Here is a 24,387-nt window from a genome sequence, read left to right on the forward strand (position 1 = left end):
GTGATGGAATATTATGCAGCAGTAAAAAGAAATGAAATCATGAAACATATGACAACATGAATGAACCTGGAGGACATTATTTTGAGTGAAGCAAGCTAGACACAAAAGGACAAATACTGTATGATTGCCCTGTCATGAACTAAATATATCATGTGACATATGGGTAGAAATGTATATATAAGACTGTTTTTCTTTGAAGCTGAACAAATATAAGTTAATACTACAAAATGTTAATATCAGGCAAAAAAGCAAAACAAAACATACTAAGTGAAGGAGACTAGACACGGCTTACTACATATTGTACAATTCCATTTATATGAAATATAAATCAATTTATATAGATGAAAAGAGATCAGTAGTTATGTAGGTCTGAGGAACGAATGCTAAGGAGTGTGGAGTATTTCTTTTTGGAATAATGAAATTGCTAAAACATTTTTGAGGTGATGAATGTACAACATTGTGATTATACTAAAAGCCATTGATTGAATCAAATAGCCAGAAACAGCAGCTATGTACAGTGGGGGAAATGTACAGAAATTGTGAGGTGAGAAATTTTCTTGTTTGTTTGTTTGTCTGCTTTTTATTACTATTGAAATAATGAAACTGCTCTAATGATTGAAGTGATGAACACACAGCTATATGATTATACCACTGATGATGAATTGTATGCTTTATTAATATGTATCAATAAAATGGGTTTGCTATTTAAAAGAAAAAAAAGGTAATGGGCTATCAGGGCAGGTCTGAAGGCAGGTATCAAATATTTTAGTCACTTCTCTCACTGCCAGAGCCACACCTTCCCCCACTGTCATCAGATCACATGTCCTAGGGTTCCCAGGTGGTTGGCCTTTGTGCAGGCCAGTGCCCTGAGAAGATGTAAAGTGTAGGTTTGCCAGATTTAGCAAATAAAAATACAGGGCATCAGTTAAACTTGAATTTCAGATAAACAACAAACAATTTTCAGTGTAAGTATACCCCAATAGGGAAAATGATTAGTCATTGTGGCTTATTTTATACTAAAATTTTATTTGTTTTTGTTGTTTTTTTTAATTCAAATTTGTCTGGGCATACAAACTGTATTTAATCTGGTAACCATAGTCCAGTGGAATTAATAAAGAATGAGCCTCACATTCTACAAGGTCATCAAGTCAACATAGATGTACAGATTATAAGGTGGGTCTCACATGGGTGTTGTGTTAATTTTTTAAGTGGGGAAGAAAAAAAAGAATGTATTTATGTTTCTAAATTGATTCTTTGTTGAGCTATTTCTTACCTCTTAATTTCTACACCCCTTTCTCCCCCAATGTAGCAGTGCTTATTTGCTCTTTAGTATGAGCTAGACTGATGTCTCTTCCCTTTAGTCAAGATGTTAAATTAAATAGTAATATATGCTTGATGACTTTTATTCACATATTGTTTATTGAGGGCCAACTGTACGCCAGGTACCATTTCAAGAATGAATAAGATACAGTCCTTGCCCTGGAGGGTAAAGAAATAACAACATAAAGTACTACCCCATGTAGGTGAACCCAGAGGACTGGGGGTGGGGAGTTTTAGAGAAGTGAGCTGTTATTTATCCTGAGAAAGTGGTGGGAGAAAACAAAGCCCTCAGGACATGGGATCCAAGGAAGAGTGGCTCCAACCAAGGTGGCAGAGGATGAAGTCCCAGGGTGAAGAACTACACCCAAAAGCTGCCCATCCTGATCTTCCACCCAGGAAGACTGGAGGGAAAAAGGGAATGGATAAAACTGAAAGTTGATGGGACTTGGGAAAACCTGGAGGCTGTTAGAAGGTGACAGTTGCAAAGAAAAAAATAAGTAAGATTAAATTATTTACATTAAAATTTAAAAATTAAAAAACTAAGCACTTCAAGGAGGTATATACCTGGGAAAGGCATGATGCAAGGATGAGGTAATCTAAAATGGTTTGATTTTCAGAAACTGTAATGTCTAAAAAGGAGACTCCATTTAGACCTGAAATTCCAAGAATGTTCTCTTCTGAATGGCACAGAGGAGGACATATCAGAGGCTCCACTAGACTGCAGGTTACAATATTTGCATACTCATAATAATGGAAACACTGCTGATAGATTTTCAATTTTTAGAACCACCTTACAAAGTCAAAGAAGAATAAACTACGATTATACTACAAAAGGTAAGCATGTTTAATTTTTTTAAATGTGCAGATAAAGGTAAATAGGTAGAAGGGGTTACAAGCAGGAAGGAAGATGGAGACAATGCTGGGTTACTAAATTTCTCATTTTAGAAAGTGGAGAGTCCATAGATGCTGTCTATAGTTAAGAGAACAGGAACTAAAGGTCTGGGTGGTAGTAACTTTTCAGAGGAGAGGGAAGTGGGCATAGAAATAAAACTCCACTAAGAATGATAGGGAGGAGAAAAGATAAGACCAGCATGTAAGTAAGCTACACCCCGAAAGGGCATTGGGGAACACGTCTAAGATGCACGAAATAATGATATGGCATATTAATTTGGAAACATGGAGATAAACTCCAGAAAACTGAAAAATAGAACCTAAGAGTGATTCTCTTTGGGGAATGGGACTGGTTTGGGGGTGGGTAAGGTGGGAAAATCTGGCTTTTCTTTTTATGTCTTTGGTACTATTTAATTATTTGAACTATGTGCATGAACACATTAATTAAGCATTTAAAACTTTTTAAGAATAGGAAAAAAGAAGAAGAAGAAGAGGGCTTCACCAAGATAGGGCCTTCAAGAATAGCAGGAGTTCTTCGGGCAGAAAGGGAAGAAGAATATTCTACAGAACAGGTAACTGTATGAGCAAGGGCACCGTGGTCTGAAAGTGAAGAATATACCTTGGGAATGTCATGTTCTCACTGTGGCAAGTGCATCAGGTGCATGGATAGGGAGTAGCAGAAGGTGAGGGTGAAAATGAGCTAGGACTATCAAAAGAATCTTCTGAGTAATGCCAAGGAGTTTGGACTGTGCACTCCTTGAGGACAGGAACCATATCATTTTTATTCCCATGCATCCATTACAGAGCCCAGGAAATGGTAGTTGCTCAATAAATGTTTCCCAAATGAATAAACAAAAAATATTTTGTGGCCAATGGGGAGCCATCAATATTTTTAAGTGGAGAGAGAGCATTACTTGTTTTTGGAAGATAATTCTGTACTGTAAAAGATGAATTGATAGGGGAGAAATCAGAAGGAGGGGATAAATTAGGAGGCTAGAGTAGTCCAAGGGAGAGAGGTCCAGGCTAGTGACAGTGGGAATGGAGGTTGGGAGAACTTTTGGGGAGGTATTTCCAAAGCAGAATTACATGGGGAGAATAGAAAAGAGGAATGAGTTCAAAATGGCCCTGAGATTTCTAGCTGGAAAAACCAGGTGGATGATGGAAACATGAATTGAGGAAGAAAAGTAAGGAAAAGGAACAGGTTGTGTAAGCAAGATAAATGCAATTCACTGTATATTAAGTTTCAAGGGCCTGAAGAGAGTGTTTTTTAAAACTGTGCATCTTGAACCATTCATGGCCTATGAAATCAGTGTGATGAGTAGAGAAGTTTCATGGAACTTGTATTTCCATTGCATAAATATGTACATAACTAATACAGAATATATTTTCTACCACTGTCAAAAAATGAGAGGCATTGCCCTCAGTGACTCAGATAGAGCCAATAATGTGTAGAGTGGCTTATACTTGCTTGTGAGAGCTGGTTGTATGCACCTCTTTCCAAAACTATATTCAATTACTTCATATTGTTAGCTTGAAATTGGAAGTGGGAGATTTCTTTATGCCACCAAAAATGGAAAATACTACAAAACAGGATTCCCCCCTCCACTTCCACCCCTGCAGGGAGCTGGCACACCTCCAGGTGGAACCATCCCGTACGTGGGTAGTTATGTAGGTCTGAAGCTCAGTATACAGACCTGGACAGAAGTAGCCTTTGGAAGTGCAAGGGCTGAGAACACATGAGATAGGCCAATGGGAGCTTACAGAGAGAGTAGAGGTCAGAAGGTAGAACTCTAAAGAAAACCCCATTCATGACAGTAGGAGGAAGAGGTGTTAGTGACTGAAATTGTGAATGATTGGTCAAAGTGAGCAAGGAAAAGAGGAGAGAAGCTCTATAGAAGCCAACAAAAGGATTTTTAAAAAGGAGGAATGATCAAGAGGCTTGATCAATTAGGATGGATGGGGTCTGTATTAGTCAGACAAAATAGCAGAAATCTGCTGGGCATTATAAAGGGTATTTATTTGGGGCAGGAGCTTACAGATACCAGGCCATAAAGAGTAAGTTACTTCCCTTTACCAAAGTCTATTTGGAGGAAGATGGCTGCCAACGTCTGTGAGGGTTCAGGCTTCCTGGGTTCCTATGTTCCTGGGTGCCCGAGCCGGCGGGGGTGAGTCCAGGGACCTGTGGGAAGAAGCGGGGTGGGGCAGGAGTCCAGAGAAGAATGGAGGCAAGACAAGGTTCTGATCAAGCCTCGTTTATTGGGGTAGAACATGGGAATATATAGAGAGGGAAGGGAACGTGTACATAGGTGATAGGCTGGTCTTGTGGGTGGCAGACGTCCAAGGAGGGGATTGGCCGACAGTTCACACCGGGTCTGCGGAGTTTCGCGCCTTGCGCATGCGTATTGCTGTGGTCACCTGAGTAGTGGCGGGAGGGGGAGAACAAAGAAGCAGGGAGGAGAAGAATAAGGAAATGACAGGGCAGATTTGTGAACTCCGCCATGTTGGAGGAGGCTGTAGATAGGCCTCACAGCGGGTGGCTCCCTATACCTGGGCTTGCTTTACTCTGGCTTCAAGGTTCCTCTCTTCCCAGGGCTTGCTTCTTCCTGGGCTCCGCGTTCTTCTCTTCCTGGGCCTGGCTTCTCTTTCCTCTGTGGGCTTACTTCCTGGGGCTCCAGCTTAAGGCTTCAGCATCAAACTCCAACATCAGAAACCCTCGTATTAGAAGCTCCAACTCTGTCCTTTGCCATGCCTTTTTATCTGTGAGCCTCCACTCACTAAGGGGTGGGGGCTGGGTGGGAACTACACACCCTAATGATAACTCAATCATGCCCAGGTACGGATCAGATTACAAACATAATCCAATATTTCTTTTTGGAATTCATCTATTATACCAAACTGCTACCAGGGTCTAAAGAAAGGGCTCTGGAGTCCAGCAGCTAGGAGGGCGTTGTTCAGCCTTAAAATCAATTTTAGTAAAATGGAGTGGTGAAAGTTGGGAGTCGGATAAGGAGTAAAAGTGGGAAGGAAGACAGGAAGTATAGACTACTCTCAAGATATTTTATGAAGAAGAAATGGAAAGAGATTTGGTCATGGCTTGAGTAAGAAGGAATGATGAGAGTGAAAATCTGGGGGATGGTAATAGGATCTGACTTGGGATATTTGAAGCCTTGTGAGCTCTATGTAGGCCTGTGAGGCCAGAATTTGCCTGTTGCTCATGGAGTTGGTGCATGTGGCGCTGTGCTCTTCCTGGGAAAGTTTGCTAGTCCAGAAACAAGAATAGACAGGAGGGTTATCTGTGCTTAGGGACTGGGAGAATGAACTGGTCAAAGGCAAAAGAAATGAGCAAACGGATGGTGATTTGAAAAGATTGAACTTGTGTCTGGTTTAGATGTAATACAACCATGGTGTTAAAAATCTAAACCTAAAATAGAATAGTAAAAATAGAAAGTGGACGTTCCCTCATAATCCCAATTCTATCAGGTAATGATTTAACAATTTGGCATATATCTTCCAGACACTTTTCTAGACACACATAGTGATTTTAAAAGGGCAAAGTCAGACAAATCTAGGTTTGAATCCAAAGGCACTCCCACACACACACAGTCAAAGGCACTGGGAAAATTATGTAGTCTTTTAACCCCTCAGTTTCCTAATCTGTAAAATGGAAATAATGATAGCTCTTGCATCAGAGAGACCTAGTGGGGATTAAAAGAGGTAATGTATGTAAAGTGTTTAAAACAACGTCTGGCAAGCAGAGGGAACATTTAATAAATATTAGTTATTAGCCTAGGTGTATCTATATATACAGACACATATGTGTGAGAGGTATAGAGGGAGGGGAGAAAGGGGGTTGAGAGGAAGGAAGAGAGAGAAAGATTTGAGAACTGAAAAGAGAAAGATGTAAAGGCCCTGGTGGCGCGAGTGGCCTGCAGTAGTAGGCAGAGTAACAAAATACATGATCCATTGCCAGGCTTTGCCTTCATTTCTCATTAGCATTGTCTTTATGCCTTTGGTGGGCTTAGTTTACCTGGAGATCCTGGGACTTTGGATGTCACAATTGACTTGTTTGTATGCATTCAGTAACAGTAGTCTATGATCTGTCTTGCCAAACTGGTCTCTAGGACTCTTTCCCCTGCCAAAGTCATTGATAACAACCACCTACTGTACCACCGCTGAATTCAATTAAGAGGTAAGAGGTTGTGTGCTAAGTCCAAGACCCCAAGGTTTTTACTGGTGGCCACATCATTCACAGTCACCCAGCTCCTTAATCTAGTTACTGAGTTATTGGATTCTACATCCCCAATGTCATTCATTTCCTTCTTCCCGGTTCCTACTGCTATCATGATAATCAAGGTCCTCAAAAGCTCCACCATTGACAATTACAAACTATTGCTTTTGTTCATACAAGTCATACATACTTAATATAGGAAAAAATACTGGAAAGTATAGTTGAATTTCAGGAGAAAATCTGAATCACTCATAACTCTAACATCCAAAGATAACCTCTGTTACCATTTCAATGTATATTCTTTTAATATAATTTTTCTCCACCTAAACAAATATATAAATAAATACTGCAATTACAGGTCATTTTTATAAGATTCTATTTTCATTTAACAATATAATACTAAAATTCACTAAGCCACCAAATCCATACTTACAGCGGCGGTTCAAACATCTGTATAATAATTATCCCTTCTTATTAAGTGTTTGGGTTGTTTGTAATTTTTAATTTTTTAAATGGTAGTTCAGTGAATATCCTTGTGGTTAAATCTTTATGCATATTTTAAATTATTTCTTTGTGGTAAAGACCTAGAAATGGAATTTCTGAGTCAGAGTATGTGCATTTTACTGCCTTCTAATTCTTCTCCATCCTCCACCAGTGACCCTCACCCCAGAATTCATTTTACAGACTGTGGCAAAATTACTTCTCTTAAATTGGTGGACTTGCAATTATTTTACTTCCCCTTTCAGAAACCGTTGATGTTTCACTTTATATACAGGGAGAAATAAAGTCCAGATACACTGACATTCTGGACCTCGAGAATCTGGCCTCAACCTTCTTTTCATTTAGGTCTCACATGTTCAACTCACTTTATTTTTTTAAAGATTTATTTTATTTATTTCTCTCCCCTTCTCCCCCCCCACCCCAGTTGTCTGTTCTCTGTGTTCATTTGCTGCATGTTCTTCTTTGTCCGCTTCTGTTGTCGTCAGCAGCACAGGAATCTGTGTTTCTTTCTGTTGCATCATCTTGCTGTGTCAACTCTTCATCATCTTGCTGCGTCAACTCTCCGTGTGTGTGGCACCATTCCTGGGCAGGCTGCACTTTCTTTCACACTGGGTGGCTCTCCTTACGGGGCGCACTCCTTGTGCGTGTGGCTCCCCTACGCGGGGGACACCCCTGCGTGGCACGGCACTCCTTGCGCGCATCAGCACTGCGCATGGGCCAGCTGCACATGGGTCAAGGAGGACCGGGGTTTGAACCGTGGACCTCCCATGTGGTAGACAGACGCCCTATCCACTGGGCCAAGTCCGCTTCCCTCAACTCACCTTACATTCAATGATTTTGAATGCTATATTGCTGCATTCCCTTTGCTTGTTGAATTCTTACTTTATTGGTCCATGTTGTTGAGGAAGCATAGGGCAGGCTCCAACAGTATTATCTGATGAGTGCTTAGTAGAGGGACTATTAACAAAAGCGAGAGCAGAATTTAGGGAACCCAACAAAACATAGTGCAGTACCTCTGGGCAAATAAAAAGCAGGAACTTATACTACCCATGGACCTGAAGGAATAGGAGGAAGCAATGACTGGGACCTGAAGACTGTACCTCTCTGGAGAGAGTGTGACCTTTCCAGTAAAACCATTGCAACCAGTCAGAAGGGGAACCAAGGGACCCTCTCTTCCACCCTCCAATCTGTAGCTCCAGATTGACCAATCCATCTAGAAGCCAGAGGGCATTGGAGTCCATGAATTGCACCTAAACAGATTAGCTTTCCAGGGTTGAGAAGATCTACAGCGACAATGGAAGATATCTAGCATTTAAGGTTTCCTAAATGCTAGGTAGTAAAGTGCTTTAGTGCCTCTTTTAGGGCATTTAGCATAATTATAATTACACTTTATTTTTGTAGTAGCTTATCTCCCCACTAGATTATTATCTCCTTAAAGCAAGATATGTTTTGTTTTGTTTTTTCCAAATGTATGATCAAGCCCTCAGGAAGTGTTTGTTATGAATTTATTCTCTAAATGGACTCCCTCAAGGCAGTTGAACTAAGGGCAATAGGCTCACAGGAGATGTTAGAACAGATGAAATGAGACATGGGACCAGGGGCGGCTGGGTGGAAGCAGTTCCAGAAACTAAGACAGTAATATAGAGCCTTTTATAGACCCCATGCATGGGAGCCACATAGACCCATATTCAGGTTGTGCTGAGAGAAAGAAAGAAGGAGAGAAGTAGGGAAGTAGGAAGAAGGTGTTTAGATGAGCATTATTGAAGAGATGTGAGATGCTTAGAGCAAGGGAGACTAAAGGTAGGGCAAGGAGAAAGCACTTAAAGATTTTTGTTCCTGTGGATTTTTTAAAAAGCATTTAGCCTGTAAAGGTACTTCATAAATTATTTTAGCTAATCTGCTTAATTGCCCTATGAGAAAGATCTTAAAACTTCATTTTCTTGGTGAGAAAATAGAGGCTCGGCAAAATTAAGGAACTTGCCTAAGATCTCACAGCTGGTTCTGCAGGTGGTGGTGACTAACACTCTGTCTCCTTCGCAGTGTTATATGGGCTGGCAAATGTTGGATATTTGGTTTTTGTTTGTTTTAATTTTCACTTTTTCTGATATTTGGCAGAACCTGCGAAGGACCACACTTGAACTAAAGGAGCAGATAGGAATTGCTGAAGAGTTTCAATGCTGTACAGAGGGCCAGTCTCCATCCCAGCAGACACCTAGTGATACTGAAGTTGATTTGCAGGCTTTAATGAGGAAGGAGGGGTCAGTTTCCATGGTTAACACAACAAGACTCCAAACAACTAAGACTGCCTGCCAACACAGAGCCCCTGGGATTGCAAACAAGACGGTAAGTATTTTTACATTACTTCTGGCTTCAGGTATAGCCTATAGTCATTAGAGATCACTGATTCTTATTAGAACTTATATTTACTGACTCCTTTGTAAATTAACTAAGACATCTCTACCAGAAAGACGGGAATTCAAGTACACTAAATCAAATTTATAAGGATTCATGTGAAGGAAAGTTTGCCACATTTCAGTAGTCAGCGGTAGGTTAGGGGATTGTGTATTTTATGCAAATAAACTTTGTAGTTTTAAAAAGCCTCTAATTAGTAGTCTCATTAAACAAGTTTATTGAGCTATAATTCACATACCATAAAATTGACCCATTTAAGTTACAATTTAGTGGCTTTTAGTTATATATTCAGAGTTGTGAAACTATCACCCCACATCTAATTTTAGAACATTTCATCACCCCCAAAAGAAATCCTGCCCTCATTACTAGTCACTCCTTAACCCCACAGCATCCTAGCCCAAGCACCTGCAACTCAAACTTCTGTACCTATAGATTTCCTTCTGGACATTTCACATAAATGAAACCATATAATATAGGGTCTTTTGTGACCAGCTCCTTTTAATTATCATATTTTTATGATAACTTATTTAAGGTTCATCTATGGTATAGCATGCATCAGTATTTCATTCTTTTTATTGCCAAATACTATTGTATTGCATAGATATACCACATTTTCATTTATCCATTTATCATTTGATGGACATTTATACTCCAGGGGAATGAGAGCATAATAATGTGAGATCAGCCCTAAGGTAGGAGAGACAGGGAAGTAAGTAACTTAGTTAATATACAATGCCCCAAGCGCCTTGATGGTGGCGATTCTCTGGAGGTAGAGAGAAAGGACCATTCACCAAAACTGGGAAGTAAAAGGAAGTTTTCTCTGAAAGTGAGATCTAAGCTGGATCCCGAGTCTTGGCTACAACTGCAGGTTGTGGAGCATCTCAAACCCCAGCACAGCTCGATAAAGCCCGGGAAGCACATTCTGTGAAATGCAGGTAGTCTCAACTTGAACGTATAGAGCAGACATTATGTAGGAATTTATATGTAAGAGGAGAGAAAAACTTCTGCTCTGTCCTGCGGGATTCGCCTAGGATCAGACGCCCCAGAGTCAGATGGCAGGCATGCTTGGGCCCCGTAAACTGACCTAAGTTGGAGATATTCTCAGGACAACGAGCAACTGATCCTAGGAGCAGAGCCCTGGCCGACCACATGGTCAGTTTCCGCTCCAGCGCCACCCTGATTCCAGAGCGTCCCTCTCTCCTCTCCGAGAGCTTGACCGAAGTGGGCAGCTGGCCAAAGGGGAGGCGACTTGCCCAGGCACTAAGTCCGGGGCTGTGATTCCACAGCTTGGTACCCGGTGGGAGTTCCCAGAGCCCTGCGGCAGCGAGGCGCAGCCCCCGGCCTGGGAGACCAGTATTGGGAGCAGAGTGGGCAGCCGGGGCGGGAGGGAATGTCTAGACTTGGTCCCCTTGACTCACAGTGATAGCTTTTTGGAATGGTGTCCCGCGGCTTCTCAAAACAGAAGGCTAGTCAGATTAGGCTGATGAGTCATTTTTTGCCAGACTCTGTTGTCTACAAGTCATCTGGGGATCTTGGTAAAATGCAGATTCTGATTTAATAGGTGTGGGCAGTGGGGAGACAAGGGCCGAGATTCTGCATTTGTAACAAGTCCCTCTAGGGGCTCCTATCCTAGTTCCTCGACAACGCTTTGAGTAACCATATATGTCTGGCTGTAAGGTAGGGCTTACATAGACTGGCAGGGAAAAAGATGGGAAAACTGAAGTAAAGTAAAGGCAGTAAGGAGGCAGCAGTTCTCATCTCCTGGTGACTAAATGAAATGAGAGTCACCTGTGGATTAAAAAAACTACAGCTGCCTGAGTCTCAGCACTGACAAAGTGAATCAGGATCTCTGTGTGCACAGGACAAAGTTTATGCCTATTTGCATGAAGTAGGTGCTCAATGCTTATGTTAGGTAACAGAGAAGATGGCATGGGTTGCATTTTTGTTTTAGTAGAAAACCTTAACACTGGAGTAGTTGATCTATGATAAAATGGTAAATAAAAAGAGTATATTTAATCTGCAGGGATCATTAAAAATCAAACCATTTTTATTTTTATTTTTTTAATATTACATTCAAAAATATGAGGTCCCCATATACCCCCCACATTTCTCCCCCTACTCCTCCCCCCATAACAACAATCTCCTCCATCATCATGAGACATTCATTGCATTTGGTGAATACATCTCAGAGCACCGCTGCAACTCATGGTCAATGGTCCACATCATAGTCCACACTCTACCACGTTCCACCCAGTGGGCCATGGGAGGACATACAATGTCCAGTAACTGTCCCTACAGCATCACCCAGGACAACTCCAAGTCCCAAAAACACCTCCACATCTCATCTCTTCCTCCCATTCCCTACCCCTAGCAGCCACCATGGCCACTTTCTCCACACCAGTGCCACATTTTCTTTGATTACTAATCACAATAGTTCATGAATAGATTATTAGTAAGTCCACTCTAATCCATACTCTATTCCTCCATCCTGTGGACCTTGGAATGGTTGTGTCCACTCCACATCTGTAATAAGAGGGGGCTTAGATTCCACATGGATGCTGGATGCAATCCTGCTTTCAGTTGTAGGCACTCTTGGCTCCATGGTGTGGTGGTTGACATTCTTCAACACCATGTTAGCTGAGTGGGGTAAGTCCAATAAACCAGAGTGTAGGAGCTGAAGTCTATTGAGGCTCAGGGCCTGGCTATCACATGGTCAGTCCAGAGATTCAGATCCCCTGGGTATATATTAAACCCCAGCACCAGCTACAGATCCGGTAAAAGTAACAGGAGAGGCTTGTGAACAAAGATCATATCTGAGTCCAGCTCCATCACACAGAAACACAAACTCCAAAGTAGGGCCAACTGAGATGGCACTGAACTCCATCTGCCATGACCATAGAACCTGTGGGTCTCTGTAGCCCTCAGAAGAACCAATAACCGGGGTTGTATCTACTTTATCTGTCTCTGGGACTCTGCTGAGGTGTGCATAAGGGCAACCCCTCTGATAACCTCCCGGCTCTTTTTGGAGACTCATAGCCATATAAACTCATGTGTCCTTTCCATTTCCCCCTTGATTCAGGTCAAAAAGCATTTTTAACTCCTGGTATTATATGTAGATTGAGATATTCTGCTGGTCCGAGTTGACCCTTTTATTCAAGGTCATTTTCTTGTTACATCATCAGCTGGTACTTGGTAGTAATCCCTGGGTGCCAGGTAGGTAAAAATCAAACCATTTTTAGAACAGGTGCCTGGCAGCTTCTTTACTTGCCTTTTGCACAAGCCTTATGCAGGTTTACACTTGCACCAACCATCTGTTCCTCATTCGAGTTCATACCAAGGAAATTCCATTGGATGAGTTGCAATTCACATAGAAGCTTAAATGGACAGTATAATTTGTTTGCAGAGAAATTGATGAGTTGATCCTAAAAATTCACATGAAAATGCAAGGGAATTGAAAATAAACCCTCACAGTTAAGTTCTGGGCTGGGGGCCTAACAAGTTCCAGGTGCTGCTGCTACTGGGCTGTGCTTTGTATGGTTTACTCCAGTTCCTTCTTGAAATCACTACTTAAATGTTGAGATCAGAGAAACATTCCCAATAATCCCATCTAAAGTGATTCTCTCCTACTCTTTGCTTCTATCTCAGCCCCTGTTTTAGTCAGGATTCTCTAGGGAAACAGAACCAGCAGGAGATATCTGTAAATAGTATGAAATTTTATAAGATTGCTCACATGACTGTGGGGGCGCACGAGTCCAAATTTCATAGGGCAGGTTTCAGGCCAGGAACTCTGATGAAGGTCCTTTATGAAATCTCCAGCAGGAGCGGGCTGGCTAAGTAGAGAGGAACAGTCTGTCTTGTGACTGCTGACAACCATCGCTTCTCCATCTAAAGCCTTCAACCGATTGTATGAGAAGTCTCACATTGCTGAAGGCAATCTCCTTAGTTGCTTAGATGTAATCAGTCATAGGCTCAATCAACTTACTAATGATTTAAGACATGAAATATCCTCCCAATAACAATCAGGCCAGTACTTGCTTGACCAAACTATTGGACACCATTACCTGGCCAAACTGACACATGAGCCTAACCATCACATTCCTTCATTTGTTGCTATTTACAGTTCTCAGGCTTTTTGGTTTCAGACACCCTGTACACTCAAAAATTATTTAGAACCCAGATAACTTTTATTTATGTTTTATTTATTTACCCTGTTAATAATTAAAACTGAGAAAAAATTAAAATGCTTATTAATTCATTTACAAATACCATTAGTAAACTCATTACATAAAAACATTTTATGAAAGATATCTATATTAAAAAAAAATGTGAGAAGAATAGCATTGTTTTTTTTCCCACCCCACCAAAAAATAAAAACAAAACTCTTTAGTGCCTGACTTAATACGAGATAGCTGTAGTCAGTTTATTTTTCTGGTTAAAGTGTATGAAGAAAATCTGGCCATACATATAAAATATTGGAAAAGAGGAGTATTTTAATAGTCTTTTCAAATAGTTGGGAATATTCTTCCTTCTTAGTATATCAAAACTGAACACATATATTAAAAGTTAGTTGCAATGTGGAATCTGAAGTGATATTGATGTACTTTTCAAACTCTGTTTCATTAAAGTCTATTGACCTGTCTTGAAAGGATCTCTGTACCCTTGCATGATTTTGTAAAATTATATGTTTGTCATACAGAAAATAGTGGTTCATTGACTTATGCAGATTTTCCAAATGTTAGCACTGTTCATTACACAATATTTAAAACTTGCCTTTATTAAAGCATGTATTCAAGAGTAAAGATTTTATAACAATAATCCTAAATGTTTCTTTAAGGATGTTTCTGCGATTCTGGTGTTTTAGTTGTTTTCTTCCTGTGAGGGTGTGGCGTTGTACAATAGCATGACTACTAGTCCAGATTGGTGTCACTGCCTTGATTTGTGCTAAGGCACCAATAGTTTTCCACACCATTGCCTTTGCACCATCATGAATTGTCAGCACAGTGAACAAGGGCAATAATATATTAATATTTGTTATAAAAGGGTCTCAAGGGACCGCTAGGAGTCTGTAGACTGTGGTTTGAGAACTGCTCGTTTATAGCATAACATTAATAACAGTTTATATCTACTTTATTTGTATGTTTCCATCTTGTCCCTCTCCACTACTGGTATAGCTATAGTATATAATTTCCGTGGAGCATGTGCTCTGTATCCAGTATAAACTTTACCTATGGATTATCATTTTATCCTCACAATCACCCTTACAGATAATACTCATTCTATAGGTAAGAAAGTTAAGGCAAATAAGTATGCATCTTACTCAAGGTCATACTGCTAGCACTTTGGAGTAGCAATAGAAAGCACTGGGAAGTAGTTTGAGGCCAGATACTAGAAGGCCTTAAATACCAGCCCACGTGTTTAAGGCATAAGCCTGTAGACAGTGGACAACCATCAATAAAACAAAAATTGATAGTTTTTGTAGGGGACCGGCAAGCACTAATCATAGTAGCTAAGATCCAGATAACCCTTAGCAGAAAAGACACATTAGACAGCCCTGGAGACAAATTCAAGAGGCAGGAGAGAAAGTCAGTGATACAGAAATATATAGAATTATTTGCTAGAGATGAAAGGTTGTTGAAAAGTTCCTAAGTGGTGTATCTCTCTGGCAGTTGCTTTCTGCCATGGAATTGACCAAAATGTCAGACATGACAAAGCTCCACCAGGCTGTGGCCACGGGGGACTACAATTTAGTGAAAAAAATTTTGAAGAAAGGTCTCTGTGATCCAAACTACAAGGATATGGACTGGAATGACCGAACCCCACTTCACTGGGCTGCGATCAGTGGTGAGTAGCAATGTCTATGTACAATCCATCCCTTTGAGTGTACCATTCATGAGGCTATTAGTCAGTAGTCTGTGTGAGGTAGTGGGAGGGCCATGTCTTTGAAGTCAGATAGACCTGTGTTCCAATTCTGGCACCACTACCTACTAATTGTAGCACTTTTAAGCATGTTACTTAATAAACCTTAGTTTATTCATCTATAAAAGGGGGATGATAATACTGCTTTGGAGTTCTGTGATGAGGATCCAGTAAGATAATTGTGTACAGTGCCTGGCATGTAGTCTGCTCTCAGTATATGTTAGTCCCCTGCCCTCACATCCACTAGTAGGAATGGAGCATCATTTAGTAGGACAGGGATTTGTCTTGCCCATCACTGTCATCATGGCTTAATTGTAGAATTGGAGGATAGTGGCAAAAACTCAGCTATTGGGCTTATGAAGGGCTTGGTCAATAGAACACCACTGAAGGGTGTTGTGTAGGAAAGTGCTATAGTCAAATTTGATATTTAAAACTTTGTTTGGACTCCTGTGTAGAGAATGAATTGGCAGGAAGTGAGGCTAATTGCAGATAAATCAGGCAGGAGATTTTTTTTTTTTTCATAACGGCATACCAAATGATGTTGCTTATACTAAAATACCTTTTAGTGTACATTTTCTATGTGCTAGGCACTGTGCTATATACTTTATGTCATGATTTCATTTGAACTTTATAAGAATTCCGTGAGATATGTGACAATATCGTTAATTTACAAATGAGGAAATTGAGGCTCAGATGTTTGTTTCATGTCCAAAGTGTCACCGTTGGTGATATTGCCAAGATATGAACCCATATCTGTGTTACAGTGTTAAGTGGGACTTAAGATACTTGTTTTGAAATTAGCACAGTGTGAGCCTTAACAATGCTAGAGGAGGTAGGTATAGTGTGACTTGAAAGAGAAAGCAAGACTCCTAAGTGGGGCCTGAGGGAATGGACAGGTCAGGGAGTGTCCAGGAAGGAGCACAAGGAAGATGTGGGGGGCCTCGAACCCAGTGGAGTCAAGGCTCACAGGGAAGGGTTTGGGGGGGACAACATTGAGTGACTGGTAAGGAGAGGAAAAGGGAGGAGAGAGGAGGGAATGGTGATAGGAAACTGGAGTAGCCTCAGAAGGAAATCTCTTCCCCTCCTTTGTGCAATCTAGGCTGACCCAGGCTTCAGGCCAGCAGGGACAGTTTTTATCTTAATCTCATCCTTTTTCTTCTTGGTACGTTTAAGGACAAATGGAGGTTTTGCACCTTCTGATAGAATATGGAGCCAGGCCGTGCCTGGTAACTGATGTGGGCTGGACTCCAGCTCATTTTGCAGCTGAGTCAGGCCATCTGAATGTGCTCAAAGCTCTCCATGCTTTGCACGCTGCCATCGATGCCCCTGACTTCTTCGGAGACACGCCAAAGAGGATTGCGCAGATCTACGGGCAGAAAGCCTGTGTGGCATTCCTGGAAAAGTAAGTAAACTCATTTCTTTCCAACTACAGTCAGGGCAGAGAAACAAGAGCCTGTGACTAAGGTCTTTGCTGACACAGTGGTCTCAGGTCAGGGTCTGTGATAATGAAACAAGGAAATCTAGCCGGTTGACTTTGGTTTGCGTTGTCATTAATTTTTACTGAAATGAATAATATTGTGGGAAACTGTACTGACCCATTGTTTTTAAATATTTATTTACCTATGAACCTCCCCCAAACACACACACACACACACACATGCATGCATATACATAAGTTTGTAAATATACAAGCGCCAAAGATGAAAGATGTTCTAACATTTTTAATTTATGCATTCGTCCAGACATTCCAACAAAAGTAAATACTAATTATGCACATAATATTCACAGCTTTAAGGGAATGGAAATAAAATCTAGGAGTTTATAATTTGGTTGGGTCCATAAGTAATCCATAGAAGAATGACTAAAGTAACAGAATGAAGGCAGCATTCCTTGGAAACCAAAATGATTTACACAAATAGATAACAAATCATAAAGGCTGGATTTTGGGGGATGACAGTGAAATGCCCCCCTAAGAACTTGAACTTGGAAATAAAGTTAACATCAGAAAGTTAAACTACTAAAACTCTTTGGTTATGAAGAGATTAGTTAGAAGGTGATGTCTTACAATAGAAATATCCAAAATCAGAAGAAAGGTGATTTGGGGAGCAGAGAGGCAGAACCTTGAGTCCTGATTGGCAGACCCTCTCCTCTCCCCAATTCCTGCCATCACATCACCCTCTAAATTCAATTGCCTTCACCCACTCTGGACCTTGGCATCAGGAGACATTTTTCTCTGAACTCTTTAACTTCCTTTCTTCATTGTGTCGGTCCTGGATCATCACACAGGTCTTTGAATGTATCAAACTTCTCCTCATTGAATTTCTTCTTTATCTTTCAACCTATCACCTGCCTGAAGGTTTCACTATTTCCCCTTCGCATCTGTACACTATGATATGTAGCTTCTTCTACTCTTTTCCTACTATTCTTAACTTTCCAGCCTTTTATCCTTCCATAGCATATACCTAAAGCTCCCAACCTTGGATCAATTTTCTATCTTCTTCATTCCTTTGCTTGTTCTGCTGGAGAAAATCCCACAAATAGGTAGATTGGTACTACCAGAATTTCTAAGATTTCCAGCTTTAGCTGAACCTTCAGAAAAGCTGGAATTCTCTTCCCCTCCTTCTCCCTCATTGACAACTTCAAGTTCTCATCACACTTCAGCCCTGCCTCTCAGAGAGCATGCCTTCCACTTCAAAGAAAAAACTGAAGCCATTGGGTAGACATTTTCCAACCTCCTTTATCAATAGATTTTATATGCAAATACATCTCTTCCTTGTTCCTCCTGTGACAAGAGTAATCTTCCCAAATCAACCTTGGATCCCATCTTTTACCTCTCTGACAAGACCATCTTTCTTTTATTTTTTATTGCATCTTTCTGTCTCCTATGTTTTCAGTTATTTCTATTCCTTCCCTTCACGTCTCTTTGGATTGTAGACATGTTCAAGTAGTTTTTATTAAATAATATCAAAAAAGTACCCTGAGGCCCCTCCATTTCACCTGTGTTCTTCTCCTTCCCCGCTCATCTAGGATACTTGAGAGTTAAACTACATACTTGTTTTGACTTTCTCACCTCCCGACATTGCACTGATTCAACTCTCACTCAAGTTACCACTGAACTGCCGGTGGCTTAATCAGTGCCTGCTTCTCAATGACATCTCTCCTCTACTTGATTTGGCACTTGACATTCCTGAAACTCTTCTTCCTCCCTTTCTCTGGTATTAATCTCTTCAAATCTCCTTCTCTCTCTTTGCCCATTTCTTCTCATTTCTCTAAGCTTCTATTCTTGGCTCTCTTCTACAGATTTTCTCAGAGTAATCCCACCCTTTCCTTCTGAACCACTGGGTGGATGAGCACGAGGGACAGCCTCAGCATAAGTGGAGTGGAGGAGTGGTTCTACAAATAGTGGGGAATATTACTTCCAGGAAAAGTGGAGAGGCAGTGCTGAGCAGACAAAAAGAGCAAGGTTCAACCATGTCATCTGTGAATCATTTCTACTCATCAGCATCTCCCAGGAACTTCCCTTTTGACAGAGAATTTAGAGAAAGAATTCTGGATTGAGGGGAAATTAATCTGGACTTTGAAAGCTAGCTAAGACCTGGCTAATGGAGGAGGGAGGCTGGTTGTTGGATTTGGTCAGAAGGCATCCAATTGAAAATGTGCCTAGGCTGTATCTCAGCATGAGGAGGTAGAGGGTTGGTGGATGGGTGAGAATGGCCTGGTTGAATAGAGCATTCATGCTGGGGGAAAATGGAGGATGAGGTTGTGTGGGTGGGTGACCACAGTCAGCTGTGCAAGCAGATGAGCATGTATTCCTCAAGGGATTCACAAGATGAAGTAGAAGCTTTAGCAGAGATACTCATGGTGGAGGAGTGGCAACAGTGGTGCACTGCAGGAAGGATTGGAGGCATTTAGAGTATGGGCACGGAGATCACTAACAGCATTTTTTAAAAAGATTCTTATTGTGAGTAGGTGAGCTCCTGGGCTAAGATGATTATGATAATGACAGAAACAAAAGGATGTAAAATAATTTCAAAAGAGGCCTAAACAAATAGTTGACAGTTTTCTGAATATCCTAGAGATCATTGTGAACCAATTCTACTTTTGACTCAATCTTTGTAAGTAGTAAATCACTCATTCAATAAATAAATAAACTCGGTTAATATTTTTGAGCCCTGCTATATGTATGGCATTGAACTAGGTACTGGAAAAATAAGTTATAATGATACAGGGCTAGACATCAAGAAGTTCCCTGTCTGGGAGAGGAAATATCTTTTTATATAAATAACTTTAATACAAGGTAGAAAGCGACAAGGGCCAAAAGAGCAGGACAGAAGAAGGACACTCAGCATGAGACTTGAGAAGTCACTTCCAGCTCTTTGGCAGTGAGAGGGGTGGTGAGGGACAGGCAGGGTTGCTGTCCTCTGAATAAACTGGACTTTTAATAATATTGTGTACTTAAAATGCTTTTTGCTCTGCCTGTATGATCGCCTACCTCTCACATTCCATTTGTCCTCATATTGGTTCAAATTTTGTCTCTGTGAAGTAGTTTTCACCAATGTTTCTAAGCAAGTCACTCACTCATCTTTAGACTCATACACAAAACTACATATGTATGCTCCCTATTATCCATGAGTATATAACGATCTTTCCATCCATCCATGTGTCTATCTAATCATTTACCTACCTATCCATCCATCCATCCATATCTATTCTGTGTATAAGCAATCTCTACATACACAATCTATGAGATGAGTTAATTTTATTTTCTTATACCTCGCTGTACTTCTAACTTTTATATAATAAGTATGCATCACTTCTGTAATTAGAAAATTACAGTTCGAAAATAAATGAAGGAAAGCAGTTATCCCAATAATATGCGGATTGCTCTATAGATGTGAGCACTTTAAGAATGAGCCACGCCTTCTTCATGCTGCGTGCCTCACTCACTGTCTTTGATTCTAGTCACATCCCACTCCCAGCAACACTTTTTCTCCACCTCATAGTAGTTTAAAGTGTCCGAGACCTCCCTGAATGTACACTTGGAAGTGATCAAACTTGGCCTTCCTCCTTCTCACAGAGCGGCTGAATTGTCCGTGCTGTGTTCAGAAGGAAGGACGAGAAGCAGACTGCAAAGTTCAGAGCCCGAGCGGCTGCTGGGATGCATGCACTCAGAGCCGCTCACTGCTTGCTTCCCTAGGGCCGAGACCCAGTGCCAGGAACACCGCCGCTCCGCCCACCGGGAGGGGCTGCCCCTGGATCAGCGGGATGAAGACTGGGACGCCAAGAAAAGGGAGCTGGAGCGATCTCTTCCGGCCCGGCTCCAAAAGAATAACGAGAAGAAGAATAAAAAGAGTCGACACCCTGCCAAGCTCGGTAATACCAAGGAGAGGAGAGTGTGAGGAGGAAGACTTCAGAGAAGCAGCCTGGGGGACTTGAACCTGTTTTTTTCTTGCTTTCCTGGCACCAGCCTAGAAGTTGCTCTGAGTGTGTTGCGTTTACATGGTTTTACTTATAGGCACTTCTTCAGCGGCTTCCACCAGGAGTTCATGATCTTCAGTCACTCAGGAAGTCATGCCTGGGAGCGCTCTTACAAAGCCTGCTGCCTTCTTGCTAATTCCTGCTGTACACAAGAAGTACCAGGAGGGGAGAAATGTTGGCTTCTTGCATTTTTGTCTTCAGCGCTTTGCACCGGCAGTATCTTCTGACCCCCATAAGCAATTAAATAATTTAAGGGGGGAAAACAAAGGACTTCTGTTAAGAAAACTTGTTCATTTTTCATGCAAAAAAAATTATCAACAAAATCTCTAAAACCCCCAACATTCTCAGTTCAATAACTCTGGGGGAAAAAAGTATTTTCACCAAGCAAAGAGGTGAGCAAATGTATTTTCAAGTTTCCAGCTCTATTTTTTCTTTGTATGGTACAGATCCCAATCCCAGGATGGACTTTGTTATCCATGATCATTTCTCATGGGATCATTTCAGTGTGTGCATTGACCCTCAGCTGAGGGAGAAATAACTGGAAACCCTGACATGAATTAACTTCATCCCATATAACTAATAAGAGAGCACACAGTAATGGAAAATGTGATTACAGGTCTACTTTTTCAATTGTAATTTTATAAAATCTAAATACAGATTGGGTATTTCCAAAGAAAATATAGCATCCAAATTTAGATATGCTATCATATAAACCACACATCAGAGTTTGAAGACTTGGTGCAAAAGATAATGTAAACTATCTCATTGATAATATTTAATAATATTGAATAGTTGATGCAAGTTGATAATGTTTTGGATATTGAGTTAAATAAAACATATTAAAATGAATTTTAGCTCTTTTCACTTTTTAAAACATGTGGTTACTAGAAAGTTTAAAATGACCTATGTGGCTTACATTTTATTGCTATTGGGCAGCACTGTTTTAGAACCCAGACAACATAAAATGCACTAGTCAAGTCCATTTTACTTTAATTGGCTACTCCACATTCTAGATTAATTAACTTCTCCGCCTAAATCAATGTCTTGAGCCAGCTGACATCTTTTTTTTTTTTTTAAGATTTATTTATTTATTTCTCTAGCCTTTCCCCCCTGCCCCCGTTGTCTGTTCTCTGTGTCTGTTTGCTGTGTTCTTTCTTTGTCTGCTTCTGTTGTTGTCAGCAGCACGGGAGTCTGTGTTTCTTTTTGTTGCATCATCTTGTTCTGTCAGCTCTCCGTGTGTGCAGCACCCTTCCTGGGCAGGCTGCACTTTCTTTCGCGCTGGGCAGCTCTCCTTACGGGGCGCACTCCTTGCGCGTGTGGCTCCCCTACATGGGGAACACCCCTCCGTGGCAGGGCACTCCTTGCGTGCATCAGCACTGCGCATGGGCCAGCTCCATATGGGTCAAGGAGGCCTGGGGTTTGAACCGCGAACCTCCCATGTGGTAGACAGACGCCCAAACCACTGGGCCAAGTCTGCTTCCCCAGCTGACATCTTTATTATCCATTCCTCAGTTACTGCTTGTGTTAATGCAGGCCATGTTTGACATGAAAAGAAAATGTTCGAACACATTGTAGAAAATCCATCCAAAGAGAAAACCTTTTCTAGTGTCTACTCCTTGAGCATCAATTCCCTTTCTCTATGCTAATGCACAGTGGTGTTTCCTGGTTGCCATGCTTGTTCTGATCCTTTAGTGACTGGAAGACACTTTACTTCAGTTACCAATAAGATTCTTCTCCTGGGAACTTGAAACAAAATCTTCATGAGAGGTTGGATGAGTAGCACACAACTTACGAATTTTGGTATAGTTAATTTTTCAGTAGGTATAAGGGATATAAAGAGTTGTTCTGCAAAGAGAAAGAGAAGACCCAGGCAAAAGATGGAGAGAGAGGGATGACAACTTTCTGGTTTCCTTTCTTGTTTCCTTACTGAGGGGTCTATGAAATACTACTTGCATAATAAAATTTCATCTTTGCTTACAATATATTGATTTTTTTCCTCTTTGCATGCAGTCTTTTCTAATAAGCATGATGTTTTAAGATCATGGGTTTATGAGTCAAGCAGACTTAAACAATCAAAATTAGCCTTCATGGGGTTGCTGTGAAGATGAGGCACACATTGGTTCTCTCTAACTGGTCCATGAAATGGCTATTGCATTACTGTACAAGTGAGCTCAGTTTCCCCCTGAGAGTCAGAAAGGGGTCCAGGAATACTGCCCTTTAAGGGTCAGGTGAGGCTTTTCATTGTCCAGTCCATAGATATCCATTGTCTCATTTTATAGCATGAAGAATAGCTTGTCTCCTATTCTTCAAACAGATATGACCAAATTGTGATACCTAAAGTATCTTTAGGGTCCCTTGCCATATCTATGCCCCCATGGTCTTCCAGTGTCCACAGCGTGCCTCTTTTCATTCTTATTGGGACATAGGGGACATATTTTTTCTCCCATTAAGTTTTTTATAGTAATTGAGAATAACATGAAGAGGACACTGAAATAGCTTCCCTGTATGAAGAATTTGTCACATGCTAGACTCTGTATTAAGTACTTTAAAAGTATTATTGCTAATTTACATGACATACCTACAGGGCAGGCCATTTTTTTTTTAACATAGATTTTCATATGGCAAAGTATTTGGCATGGTTCAGATTATAGTGCCTATTTTTAAACATAGCCCATGTTTCCACATTTCAGCTTCTTTCTTATAATATGCTTTTTAATTTTTAAAAAAAGATACTTAGATTACATAAATATTACATAAAAAATATGGGGGATTCTCATATGCCCTGCTCCCTCACCCTTGCACGTTTTCCCTCATTAACAACATCCTTCATTCGTGTGGTACATTTGTTACAACTGATGACCACATTTTGGAGCATTGCCACTAAGGACGGATTATAGTTTACATTGTGAGGTGGAGACAGTAGCCACTGGAGGTTCTGAGGGGAGGGACAGGGAAAAATGGGTGTAATATGGGGGCATTTTTGCGACTCGGGAATTGTCCTGAATGACATTGCAATGACAGGTAGAGGCCATTATATATCTTGCTATAACTTAAAAAAATTGTGCAGGAGAGAGTGAAGGCAGGTCTTATTACCCCCAATTGATATCACAATCAGAAGCTCTGATTCCTTGGGTAACTTGCCCTAGACCAAATGGCTGATGTTGGAACACGAATGTAAGACTATAAAGCCTGCCTGGATTTGGATGGAGTTCTAACACTCCAAGCTGTGGGACCTCGAACAGGTTGTTTAACCACTCTAGTTTCCTCACAAGCAAATTGGGTATTAATAATAGCTATGCCATGGGGTGTGGTGAGAATTAAATGAGAGAATGCATCATAAGCACTTAGTACATTGCCCTCCACATTTTAAGTGATCATTAAACATTCGTTGTTCTTATTTTCACCCTTCAGCATTCCAGGTACACAACAAAGAATAGCTTGCTAATGATCTGCTCAATCCAAAGAAAGAGATTTAGGGAACAGAGTTCTCCTTGAAGGTTATCAAAGCTCTGAATGAAGGTGCCCACCTATTTTTCTGCCCTTGAGATTTAGCTCTCAACCAAGCAGTTCTCGTGACTCAGGTCACTTCACAGTGACCGTGGGCCCATCCCTCACAAGACACAAGGGTGACAGATGAACTT

General features: G+C 40.9%; 1 protein-coding gene across 28 annotated transcripts in view; it reads left to right on the top strand.

Moving 5' to 3' along the window:
• Window positions 1–24,387, top strand: part of ANKRD66 (ankyrin repeat domain 66) — a 50,360-nt gene that overhangs the window by 7,041 nt on the left and 18,932 nt on the right. For 7 of the 28 annotated variants that reach the window (XM_058306840.2, XM_071218490.1, XM_058306845.2 and 4 more), the window contains 6 exons: window positions 2,105–2,154; window positions 2,679–2,783; window positions 9,056–9,283; window positions 15,019–15,193; window positions 16,442–16,670; window positions 20,466–22,723. In XM_058306840.2, coding sequence (XP_058162823.1) covers window positions 9,185–9,283; window positions 15,019–15,193; window positions 16,442–16,670; window positions 20,466–20,667 — 705 coding nt within the window. In that variant the 5' untranslated portion in view covers window positions 2,105–2,154; window positions 2,679–2,783; window positions 9,056–9,184 and the 3' untranslated portion in view covers window positions 20,668–22,723. Of the gene's footprint in view, window positions 1–39; window positions 545–1,098; window positions 1,174–2,089; window positions 2,155–2,678; window positions 2,784–3,686; window positions 6,401–9,055; window positions 9,284–15,018; window positions 15,194–16,441; window positions 16,671–20,465; window positions 22,724–24,387 lie in introns of those variants that run through there. The other 21 variants (XM_058306837.2, XM_071218494.1, XM_071218482.1 and 18 more) reach the window with 12 other exon arrangements.

The sequence above is a fragment of the Dasypus novemcinctus genome, chromosome 11 (assembly GCF_030445035.2).
Source record: "Dasypus novemcinctus isolate mDasNov1 chromosome 11, mDasNov1.1.hap2, whole genome shotgun sequence".
Taxonomy (NCBI): Eukaryota; Metazoa; Chordata; class Mammalia; order Cingulata; family Dasypodidae; genus Dasypus; species Dasypus novemcinctus.